We start from the raw sequence: 12526 nt of genomic DNA on the forward strand, positions 1-12526 counted from the left end.
AGGCTTGATATCTAAGGCTGTATCCTGTGAGGATTCCATTGGGATGTTCTGGGTGATCCCATTCCAGATTGATGCTTTCCAGATTTGGTTGTCGGATTCTTAAATACCTGGGGGAGCTGGGCACTTGGGAGGAGGATGGGACCAGGAAGGAGAGGAAAAGAAGAAAAAAAACATACGAGATAACATACCTTACAATACTGTATACATTGCAAGCTCACCGATACACTCAAGACACTCAAATAAACACACACACACACTAAAGGTCAGAAACCGATTGAACAAAAACCTGTGCCAGAAACCATGCGCCAGCCCAGGGTTTTCAGCAGCGTGTGTGCAGGGAGCAGAAAGCAGAGCAGCTCTGCATGCCACCCCAGCCCCAGCAGCACCGTGCCCGTGCCGCGCTGCGCTCGCTGGGTACCACTGCCCTCCAGCGCATAGCTCGGTGAGGCACCCGCAAAAGATGCTACAGCCGTGAAGCGGAGCTGCGACACAGTTCAAGTGTCACTTCTGTATGTTGTACGCACACTTTACTGGTCTTGTGTACAGCCCCCACCCAGCCCAACATTTACATCTCATCTATTCAGCTGCTGGAACAGTGAAAAATAGTATAACAGCTTCTCTAATTGCAAAGCATCCTTGTATTATTAATGTCTGGAGATCTGTAACAGGGAGCTGGTGCACACATACAGCGGTCCTTACCCTGAGGACTTGCTGCTTTTATGACTGCTTATTCAAAGCTAGTAAAGGAAGGAAAGCGTTATACATTCTTGAATTAAACTATTCTCCTGGCTTACTCATAATTGCAGTGTCTTGACTGGGGAAAGAACTTGGCTCTCCGATCTGAGAGATCAGAGATTTTTTATTTTTTTATTTAAAACAGAAGTTTTGCAGAGTATCATTCAGTCTCCTAAACATCAATATATAGCCAATAAAATAGTCTAGTGGTATAGGAAAAATAATCAACAGTTTCCCTATGACAAGAGTGTAATCCATTATAATTGTTTCAATCAATGCCATGCATGTATGCATATAGCTACCCCAAATGCTCTGTGCCTCTAGCACGCAGGTAAGCAGTTCAATCAAAATGCACCTGATTGCAGAACCACCCTGCTGGAACAGAGTCCCTTCTTTTTAAGCAAGCTTAATTATGGTTGATCAATTGAAAATCCTTAGAAAATGGTGACAGCGTCCAAGAAAATGTGAAGGAAGAAAGAGATGGGACTGAGAGATGCTGTTCTTGTGCAGCAGGAGTAGGATGAAGAGAAAGAGGAAGACCCCATAGTATTTTGTGTTAGCTGAGACAGGATTTGCTTCCAGCCTCTACTGTTTTCTCTTCTTGCATTTTTGTAATATACTGTGCCAAAACCATCTGTGCTATAGGAAGATTCATTGCTAGCCACTGAAAGTGCAGCTGCAACAAAAAGTTATTGGCATATCTATAAATAGCTCCTGTGACAGCAAGAAAATTAAAATCTCAAGTTCATCCTTGACACAAGCTCTTTAAACAGAAGAATGAGGTGCTCTTGCCTTAAAAGCCTAACAGGGGTATCAGTGATGTCCTTTCAGAACAAAAGTACTTAGGTCTTACAGGGATTTTACTGCCTTTTACTGAGCAAGATGAATATATTCGCTGCCATTTCACCGACCCGCAGCGCAGGGAGGGGCGGTGACATTTGCGGGTCAGGCAGCAAATCAAGGGCACGGTGCTGTGCCTCTGAGGAGGCTTTGCAAACATTTCTCTTGTTCAGCCTAAGAGCTACTTGCTGATGTGTTCGAAGTACCTAAAGGGGATTTTTAGATTGACGAGACAGTGCCATTATTTAGCTCTAGGTGTAGCTGTGGAGATGTCACCTGCCCCGCTGTGACGAAGGCGTACAGCAGCGCCGCTGGACAACGATGCTGCCCAGAAGATGCTGCCCAGGCTCACCTAAAAATTGTCCCTAGAGCATCTCCCCAGCAGCATCGTGGCTCTGCGGAGCTGAACCACCCAAACCTCTCCCAGCACGTGCCTGTGTGGGACGGGTGCCGGCATAAACCCCCAGGAACGTACCTCCTTCTGGTGTGGGGAACTCCTTAACTTCACTGCGTGGCCCATCTCCTCTCCCGTTGGTTACAACCATCTCAAGCTTGTAGTTGCTGTAAGGAAACAGCCGGGACACTATGCCCCGGTTTCGGTCTCCAGGAAAACTCACATACTGCCGTTTTTTGGAGACCCACAGGTTCTTCAGCAAACTACTGTCTCTCCAGAAATAGGCCTTCAAGAAACATGCATGGCAAGTGAAGCTTTTCCCATTTAAGTGCAGTTGTTTTTCCATTAACAAAGCATAGCAAAAGGTTGCCTTTCCAAAGAGCAGCTCTCAGCTGCAGAAGCCTTTTAGAGCAACTAATGAAGCTCCACGTCCCCCCAGCGAGGCAGGTCAGTGGTGTTACCCGAGGAAGAGGCTGAGCATGGGGTTAAGTGCTTACCAAAGGCCACAGAGCAAAACCACTAAGTTCAGACTACAAAGAGCTGTTTCTGGCTCCCAAGGGCTAGGCATCAAGTGACTCACTCTGCCTTTCTACCCAGAGTAGTACCGTAGCGGTGTAGAAGGAAAGGTGGGACATGTCCAGGCACAAAGGAAAGTCTGACCTTGGAAAGTCTCCCATTCAAAGCCCTGACTGTAAATCTTATTTCATGCAGAAATAAGATTCATTCAAAAAATAGACCAGAATGACAGAGCAGAGGCAGAAAAAAATGCAAGCAGTACCCAGGAAGCTTGCTTTATGCCCAGCAGATTATTGGATTTGAAACGCTCTGTTTGCAGGACGCATGCTTTTGGTAATGTCTTAAACTCTGATAGAAGGGGCTCCGTCCAGGCTTTTGCTTGTTTTGAACAGGGTCTGTCCTCTGGACATAAACACTAGTATTTTACCTTAGCAGTAAATATTCCACATTAAAAGAAAAAAAACCTCCCAAACACAACAGAATCCATGCTGTCTTTAGTTGCCGGTTAGTACGAACCGCTGGGTTTAGGCTTTGCAGGCGTTGGTGTTCGTTAAAAGACGATGTAGGTACTTTGGGGATGACACAAAAACCAGCCTGTTTGTACCTATCTGAGGTCATTCCCACCCAGAGCCAGCCAGCCCGTCGTTCTGGGCAGCTCTAGAGCCAGGAGACACCTTGCTGTACGGGTAGGACCACCCCGAGTCCCTCTCTGGGTGCACAAGGGCAGCCCCGCTTGCTCTGAGCACCCCGGATCCTGTGGGCAGGCACTGGGAAGGGCCAGCCCAGCACCGAGCCCTGGGGGAGCAAGGGGAGATGTCCCCAGCCCCGTCCAGGCACCACGAAGAGCAAACCAAGGCCCTTCACTTCTGGTTCTGCTGCCTTTTCTGGTGGTCTGCACCCAGCCATGGCAAAAGGGTCGTGATGGCCAGAGGAGAATTTTCTGTCATCCCCATCGCAGGCAGCTCCATCTCTGGGGCCACCTCGGCTTGTAAGAAGGTTAGCTGTATTAATAGTCAGTGCCGAAAAGATTTGGTTTTGCTCACTCTGTACTCCTTGAGCTGTCCCTGGATGGTGTCCAGGTGCACTCGGGTCCAGGTCAGAGCAACGGCAGTGCTGTTTAAAACTCTTATCCTAACATCCGTAGGCGCAGCCTTGGGATCTGAGCGTTCAGGGATAAAGCAGAGTGGACGTTAGGTACCCAGCGGTACCCTGGAGGACAGACAGACGGACGGACACCCCTCTGCTCCCCTTGCCCTTGCCATGGTTTTCCCATCACAGCATCGCTGGGCTGTGGCAAACTGGGCGAGCAGTGGCCCTGTGCCAGCTCTGCCATCTGCTGGCACCGTGGCCGGCCTGTCTGCCGATTTCATGGGGATAATCAGCAACTTTTCTCCCTCTTTAAATTCAATTTCTGAGGATTTCCTAACTTGATAAAATAAACCAGCAGCGACAGGCCAACTCCCAGCTTCCTGGCTGCCCTCGTTTGGGGTGAGCGGACCCTACCACCCTGCAAATATACAGAATAGCATCACTTACCTCTGTCCCCCTCGCTTTGTCCCTGACATGTGCATGCTTTAGAAGCTAACTATTATTTTTTCAGCAGTGCTTCCACAGGAAGGGGGAGAAAAAAACCCCATATTTCACTCAGCCAGCCATCATGAGAATATTGACGATCCAGTTAATAGCAGGGCTCCCTACACACTGCTGCAAGAGATCATGTTAGCAAGAAAGGGGTCTGGCTCACCTCCCTCCCAGTGAAGGGCACTGGCAAATCCAGCCCCCTCCTGCTGCAACTGGCTGGCTGCTCTTAGACCCAGGAGTTACAAAAACTACCTCTTATTTCCATATCGGTTAATCTGAATTTGGCCAGAGCCTGCTGTTGATCCAGTTGGGTTTTTTTACCTCCTTTTTACAGGTCACCTGCTTGTCTGTAGAAATCTGAAGTTCTTTGTGAAGCAATTCAGACATGACAGGGCAGGGACTAGTTTGGTTGGTTGGTTTTGTTTGTTTGTTTGTTTTTAACTTGGCCTACTCCTTGGGATACAGGCAGGAACATATTTCTGTTTGGGATGTGATACAGAGGCTTTGGTCTCCCTGGTTTACCTCCATGTAAAGCACACATGGGCAGGCCCAGTCAGATCCCCCCCAAAACTCAAATTTATTGCACAAGTTTTCAACTGAAACTAGAAAAAACCCACCCTGGTAGTGCACAGACAGGTAATGCAGATGCTGGTGCAGTCAGGTGCTTGTGGAGCTTTTCCAGTAACAGCCTCTCAGCTAGGTCCAGCTTTGCTTCCAGAGCTCAGCTCTTAGCCTGACTCCCGCTGTTTCTGCCCATTCTCCTTCCCATCGCCCTGTCTCCTCTGGGAGAAGATGCCCAGTCAGAGGACGTGTCCTGCGTGCTATCTCAGCACCAAGATTGCAGATTTGCTTGAAATTGCCGTGCCCTGTTTGTGTCCCCTTGAGTTCAAGCCCAGAGTCAGGGATGGTTAGCTGGCTTATCTACCTTACTTCTTTCTTGGTAATCCTAAAGTCATACAGCCAGGGACCCCCACTGATGCTGCAATGCAAGGAACTAATATATATTTCTTTAAAAATAAAGCTGTTGGCAGCAAACCGCATTATCCTAACAGGACAAGGATAATCATAGTTCAGTGTTGGATGCTACAGGCGCAGAAGGTGATACCAGTAGCCCAGAAAGAAGGTGAAAAGAGAGTTAAACAAGCTGGCTGCTGTTCTGCATGACCAGGTGGAGAGTTTTAAAGAAAGATAAGCTGAGCCAATGGTGTGTTGCAAACAGGAGCCCAAGCTGGGACTTAGCTGGGGCCTTATCAGAGAGGCATAAGAATCCAGTCCAGGATGAACCAAGGCCCTTTTGGCCATTCGTAGCACCTCTCATCTGAGATGGACTCGGTGCTCTATGGATGTCAGGGGCAAAAAATTTAATGCGATTTATTGGAATACAGCTAGAGCTCATCTTAAGTGAAATCTTACTGTCTTCCACACTGAAAGTGTTATCTGGGTATTACAGAGAGCAAGGGAGAGGCTAAGTGACTTGGGTCATGCAGGCAGAGCCCAGAACAGAATCTAATGCCCAAGCCTTTTTCTTGCAATGCCTGGAACTGGATTTTTGTGCCAAATCAAGCAGTGCTGTGAACATGTCCTGGGCACAGGTGCCAACCCACTGACCTTGGGTGGGATCCTGCCCTGAAACACTTACGATTTCTGGCTGAGAAAGTACTCACAATCTTCCCCTGAATAGCCGATGACGGTGTCGGGCTCTGGTGCTCTACCAAAGTCGTTCTCTGCCTGCACTTTGATCTCGTAGGGTACGTAGATGGGTGTGTTCCAGACGACATGCCTTGGTGTCTTCACTGTCTCATTGTACCAGCTCCCTCGGGGGTCCCTTCGCCTCCATCTCACGATGTACCTGAGGTTGGGCCCATAAGCTTGAGTTGCATTCAGAGGCTTAATGGACCAAAACAGAAAAAGAAAGTGAGAAGGAGAAAGAGCAACTGTATTGCTCTGCCATGGAGCTCCAAAAAGTTCTGTTCAGCAGCTGGTTCTTATTTCATGCTCCATCAGCAAATCTCAAAGGAGGTCAATACTTTTGTTCCCAGAGAGAGACATACCCAGTCCTTGCCCTCCAGACCCAAGGCAGGACCAAGAACCATATCCTTATATTCCAATCCATACTCCCACTGCAGTTTCTAGCCTCCTTACAGATGCTGGCTTATTTGTGGATGACACCTGCTGGTCTACGATGAAAAGCAAGAGCTGGTCTGTAAGCCCTATATACTGCTTAAGGAATCTTAAGGAATCTACTCTGAGCATCCTCCCTAACCTGTATCTGTGATACAGAATCTCTTCTTTGGCTTACATAGTTGCAAATTACTGTTTTCATCAGAAACCGTCTTCTGGGCACTAACAGCAGCCTCTCTTGTAGATGCATCTTCTGCTTTTTATTTCCTTTACAATCGTTAATGTTATGGTATTCTGTGTGGTACATCACGCATGCTAGAGATGCTGAGTTCTCTGTTTCTTAACATCTGTGACTGTAATGGTAAGATGGTGGGTGGCTGTCAAGCATCAAAGAAGTACTCACCGTCCAGGTTATCTCCATGTTGTTTTTTTGAGTCCCTGCACCTTGAACTCCTGTTGGGTTGATTTCAGGACCTGAAATTCACATCGAAAAAAAAAAATGCAGTGTAAAATGTTGAAAAATGACCATTTGAGTGGTTAAAAACCCTTTACTGTGCAAGTCAAAAGTACTTCCAAGGCAGAAGTTAATGGCCTGATTTTTCCAGAAGTTCCCATTCAGGTTAATGGAACATGACACTCTCAGCACTCTTGAAAACCAGGCCATTTATTTAGGAGCCTCTTTTTTTTTTTCCCCCAAATGTCCTAAATCTTTGAAAGACAGCCATTGTGAAGCAACCCCAGGAACAGAGTCTGACACTTTGGAAATCTGAAACAAGAAGAGTAATGTCAAAAGCCAACACTAGATGCCAGTAGATATTGCAGAAGTATCTCTGCAACGGTTAATTTAAGAAATGCAGCAAAACTACTAAGCTTCTTGTGAATGCCTCATATTAATTTTCCCAAGTATTCTACAACTTACAAAGTGCTGGGCACACAAACTGAAGACCTGAGTCTTGGTCGTGGGCTGGAGCACACTTTACTCCTGCATCTATCTGGGCTCCTGGCCAGCTCTAGCAGTGGACAATGAATTAGCAATTTTGGAACAAAATGCCTTTTGCTTGTGGCCAGTTTACACTTGAGTCTAATTTTCCAAGAGACTTCTGAGCTTCCTGTTGTCAGAAAGGATGAAAGACTTTGTTTAGAAAGTTTCTCTGTAAGGTGAAACTGGGCTTTCCTTCAATAGATTCTACTGGAGTGACCTTTGCATAAATCTTTCCCCTTTGAGTTTTGCTGCTCTGCAGAATATTGGGCATGGGCATAAGGATGTGATATATAAAATTACACCCCAGCACATGATTGCATGGACAAGCTCATTCCCTCACCTGTGTAAATCTGTTTCTGTTACAGGAGCTGTGATCATACACCACAAGAGGAGAGTCTACACGGAGAGTGGTGGCCAGATGCTAAGAACAACGTCAAGTCACCGCGGCAAGAGGGACCGGGCGGACGGTACTCACGTGCCCCGTTGGTCTGGTATCGTTCGGAGGGCACGCTGGGCAGGCTGCTGCCCACGTCGTTCACCGCAATCACCCGAAACTGGTAGTTGACGTAAGGAGACAGGCTCAGCACGGCCGAGTTGACGCTCCCGGGGTATCTGGAGTGGTTATGCCACATGCCAGGTTGGAACCGGTCCTCCTCAAACTGGACGATGTAGTCTGGGGGAGAGGATGGAGAGGTGAGTTTAAGGGTTCAGCTCACAAGGAAAGTTTTCCCTCCGCTGTGTGGGAGAGGGAGGGAGGGATATGGGCCAGAGGGTCCCGCGGCTGACCTGTGATGGGACTGTTATTGTCATCACCGGGAATCCACGTCAGCCGCACGCTTCTCTCGGCCAGGTCTGTCAGCTCCAAGTCACGGGGCCGGTCGGGTCGTTCTGTTGGCCGAGTAACGAGACAAATTAGGCTGGGATTGTCCCAGGAGCTGGGAGTCCCAGTTCCCGTTGCTTCTCCCGGGAGGGGAAGCCCTGGCCATCTTAGCCCAGACCCGTGGGAGGACACGTGCTCTGTGGCACGATTCACGTCCTGCAGCTCTTGGTGGACCAGAGCAATTTTTCAAATACAAATGTGCTCATGTACTAATTGTGCCTTGCCTTGAAACCCTACCTGCTCCCTGTACAACTGATGTTATCTGGTGGTGGAAGCACGATATAGTGGCTTAGCAGGGGGATGTATGATCTTACAACAAACTACACGCAGCTGTCCAAAACATAATTGCAAACAAATAGAATAGAAAGCACACAAAGTCTCGATGAAAAGACATACTTGTTAGAAATGCTCTGGGCACAATTCTGGTTTCTTTATCTGGTCACAACCCACATGATCGCACAGAACCATTTCATGCAACAAGAGTAACATTAATAACTTCTTTCCAGGTAAAGGTCAAGGGATTCAATGTGATTTTTTTTTCTCCCATCAGGGCTCACCATTTCCAAGTATGGGTAAAGTGATTCTTGCACTCAGGAATTGGCACTGTGGGACATGAAATGATGTGGCACAGGACCTTTCTACCCGTGGCCATCTGGATGGTTTTTCAAGGACAACTTGGACAGGACTTGGAAGCATCAGCTCCCAGCTTTCTCAGCTGCTACACCTAGATTTTCTGTTGGCATTATTGGCAAGGCAAAGCAAAATCAATTTACAAAATAAAATAAACACAATGAATTAGTGATGATTACCTTTCGGTAACTCTCTCGAACGGTTAGCAGGGATGGCTGCAAGGTAAGACATTGGTTGTTAACGGTGTTAGTTTAGTCATTAAGGTTGGGTGGCCAAAGGAGCACCTGGCAAATATAAAGTTACACACACAGTTACAGATTTCAGAAGGATCCAATGCTGCCTGGGGACTAGGGTAGGTACATCCTTCCCCCAGGGACCTCCAAGCATGCTCTGCACACGTTTATTCATACTTCTAGTACACAGCAAAGGGGAAACATCAGCCTTCTATAGAGTTAATTAGCTATTAGGGGAAAAGGAAGGGAAATAAAACAAGCCCAGTCAAATTATTAGGGATATGGGATTCATATTGCACTCTGACTTTTGTAGGGCACTGTGGGTCTATGCCAGCAGCAGTGGCCAGTTGGGGCACTTCTGTGAACGCAGCACATCAGCAAGATCTGAGGTGGCCAAGAGCAGGGATTGATAAATCTGTGTTTTGCAAGTAGATCTTGCAGCGTACATAAAGGGATATGGGGAACGGGCTTAGGTTTGTCACTCACTATACTGAAAAGGGGACCTGCAAGGCTGGGAGTGGCTTGCTCTCACCCCCGGGTTTCCAGTGTTGCTCAGCACCCTGACACTCAGTTAAATTCACTTGCAAATTTAGGACCATTCTCACAGAGCTTCAATGTCCACATTTAGATATTTTTAGCTGTATGTAATAACTGCTCTTTTTTTTTTTTTTTTTGTCTCAAATGCAAGTTTTCTTCAACTCAAATTCAATGCCATTGTCTGAGTCTGAGATTAGGCAGCATGTCCTTGCCGAGTCCTGCAGCAACGGAACAATTGCTCTGCCAGCATCTCCCTGAGCATCTCTGCTTCAGAGGACAATTCTGTGATCACAGATCACCCTTTCAGTCTGACCTTGAAGTCAGTCTGTTGTATTAAAAATAAAGCACTTAGCTCTGCAGGAGTACGTTGGGAGGACAGCTTTACCTAGTACAGTGAGGTACGCTTTAGCTGAGTCCTTGTCCAGCTCGGTGCTAGCTACGCAGGTGTAATCCCCTTGGTCCTTTTCGGCCACGCCATATATTGTCAGACCATCATCTTCTTTCTTCATCCTTAAAGGGATGAAAACGATAATCACACAACTGTGCCTAAGCACATTAAGCAGGAGGATTGAGGTCTCACTGTTCCCTGATAAAATACATATAAAAGCCCAAACAGAACAGGAGTACGTCTCTGGTCTGAAGATTTTATCAGCTGAGGATGTGTTGAGTTATTCTTGGAAACCTCATTTCCTAAGGAATCAGCAAATGTGCTCTGGTATATATCTGGAATAATCACGCTTTTAGGAAAACAGTATGACCTCTGGCCGGCTCGTGTCCTGTGATCAGATGTCACTTCATGAGAAGGGAGTCAGCTACGGAAAGGAAATTACAGCTGTACCACTCACACCAGATAAACATTGATTTTGAAGTATCTTGTTATTAACTAACTCACGCATTCTATCAAGATGTCCTAAAATATCTGTAAATAAAACCTACAGCCAAAGTCTTGATTAACTGATAAGTCGATTTTAATTGCTAGGCACTGTCTGTTGGAAGGAGCTAGTAACATTAAAGTATCAAGAACAGCAAATGTTGCCTAGACAGGAACTCGATGTTTATCCATATTATCCCTGGTGACTCCTGAAACATTCTTTAAGTCGTCTGACAATCCTGGGAGAGAAGACTCACAAAACTGTTCAACACAGACCTGTTTCCAATGTACAAGGGTGCGTCATCTTTGAGCCACATGACTGTAAGTTTCAGCGTAGGGTCATGCTTTATACGGCAGTGGAGGCGAGGCATGGAGCCCCTCTTCACCACTTGATCCTCTGGTCCTCTCACAATCCTCGTTGGATCTGCACAGAGCCAGAAAGAAAGCGTTAGGCACCAAACTGCTGGGTCTTAGCTCAGGAACTCAATGAAGAGCAGTGTTACTTGGAAGGGACAAGCATGTGTGTCAAGTGTTTGTCCAGCTTGCTATAGTGAACTTCTCTGACACAAATGCTTGCAAATAAATTAATTTAACAAGCCATTAATTCATGCTGACCCTTTAAAAAATACCCAGTTTTCTGAGTCAGCAATCAGTTTTGCTGAACAGGGAGAGCCCTGATGGAAACTTGAGTCGGAAAATGTTTTATTGCCATCAGTTAACCCTGAGGAACACTTTGTATTTCTCTTTGCATTGCTTATGGCATCTTACAGCTCAATATCCACAGCTGGCCCTTCTACAGCTTCAGTATGTCCACAGCCTTGGGTTTTTTCCAACATTAAAAGGGAATCTCTACCATTTTGTGGATTCCAGCTCCGAATTACGTAGTGCCTGTCCCGCTGACGGACTGCTGGAGCGCACAACCAACCCTCCCTTAACCTAAATTATTATTTCTCCTCCAAGTTTCAGAAGATCCAAGAGACCATTTTGACCTAGAGCCCTTCGTGCCCCTACCTTTGACCTCCAGGCGAACCTGGGCCTCTGCTTTACCCAGGATGTTGGTAGCGACACACGTGTAGATGCCCTGGTCCTCCTTCCGAGCCATGTTCATCTCCAAGCTTCCATTCTCATGCGCCTTGTAGTTTCCTCCATCCAGTGTGTTCCCCTGGCCGTTCTTAAACCTCACAACACCACAAAGTGCTATTGTAAGGGAAGAAAGAGCAGGAAACCTCCCCTCCCCACCTCTCCGGACTGGCAGGGGACATGCTGCAGCTCTTACCATCTCAAGGTGGGGATTGGTGAGCCAAAGAAGGGGCAGTCGAGTCGGGTCCTGTTGTTTTGAATCACCTTGATGAGCTGATTGCGGGGGCCCAGTATCCGTGGAGGCACGTCTGCAAATAGCAAAAATCACAGCTGTTGAGAAAGAAAAGGAACCAGTTTCCAGACCGCTGCTCCCTTTCCAGTCTTTTCAGCCACCCTCCCTTCTCTTTTGTTCGCTCTTCCTTGTTGGCACTTCAAGACTCAGTAGAGCTTCTCCATTCCCTCTCATTTCTCCTTCCCTTTCTAGCCTCGCTACACAAATCAGCTTGCTTACATCTTAGGACCAACAGGACTTGCTCAGCCTTGCATGGCTTTGCAGGTCTGTGGCAATGGACTTCTGCTCCAAAGCCTGGTTGCAGAGATCATGTACCTTTGTGTATTAGCCTCAGAGTAGCTAACAACAAAGAGGAAAGCAAACGGAGAACTCGTGCAGGGAAAACTTGAGGATAGGGTGTTCATCCTCCGTAAGTACTTACCCAGGACGCTGACAAAAGCATTGGCGAGAAGGTAGCCGTGCTCGTTGGACGCGTTGCATTGATACACGGCACTGCTGCCAATCTGGGTATCTCGAAATACAATGGTGTCTCCAGCTACCTCTCGGCTCGGGTTGGGGGGAGAAGCTTCAAAACAGAGAGCACTCAAATTAAATTTTTAATTAAAATTCACAAGACTGTCTATCATGACGCATCTTTCCGTCTCAGCCCAGATAAAACCAGACGATGGGTACGTGACCTTCCCAGCCTACAAAGACACGGTTCAACTGGCCTCATCTCAGACAAGCAGGTGGTTTATGTGCTGCGATGCTGGAGCCCACACACACCGCTCAGTGAGGTGCCTGGCACCCCGACAGCAGCTCTGGCTCTTGTGGTCAGTCACGAGATCCTTGGCG

General features: G+C 47.2%; 1 protein-coding gene across 10 annotated transcripts in view; it reads right to left on the reverse strand.

The window, feature by feature from the left end:
• The window catches only part of NFASC (neurofascin), a 56172-nt gene that overhangs the window by 27448 nt on the left and 16198 nt on the right, over positions 1 to 12526 (reverse strand). For 5 of the 10 annotated variants that reach the window (XM_075055057.1, XM_075055059.1, XM_075055060.1 and 2 more), the window contains 11 exons: positions 12114 to 12257; positions 11597 to 11708; positions 11332 to 11498; positions 10597 to 10744; positions 9835 to 9959; positions 8859 to 8894; positions 7956 to 8057; positions 7645 to 7842; positions 6591 to 6661; positions 5731 to 5953; positions 1 to 123 (listed from right to left, as the gene is read on the reverse strand). In XM_075055057.1, the coding sequence (XP_074911158.1) occupies positions 1 to 123; positions 5731 to 5953; positions 6591 to 6661; positions 7645 to 7842; positions 7956 to 8057; positions 8859 to 8894; positions 9835 to 9959; positions 10597 to 10744; positions 11332 to 11498; positions 11597 to 11708; positions 12114 to 12257 (1449 nt within the window). Of the gene's footprint in view, positions 124 to 2050; positions 2256 to 3528; positions 3645 to 5730; positions 5954 to 6590; positions 6662 to 7644; positions 7843 to 7955; positions 8058 to 8858; positions 8895 to 9834; positions 9960 to 10596; positions 10745 to 11331; positions 11499 to 11596; positions 11709 to 12113; positions 12258 to 12526 lie in introns of all 10 variants that reach the window. The other 5 variants (XM_075055055.1, XM_075055056.1, XM_075055058.1 and 2 more) reach the window with 2 other exon arrangements.

This window comes from Buteo buteo, chromosome 23 (genome assembly GCF_964188355.1).
Source record: "Buteo buteo chromosome 23, bButBut1.hap1.1, whole genome shotgun sequence".
Classification (NCBI taxonomy): Eukaryota; Metazoa; Chordata; class Aves; order Accipitriformes; family Accipitridae; genus Buteo; species Buteo buteo.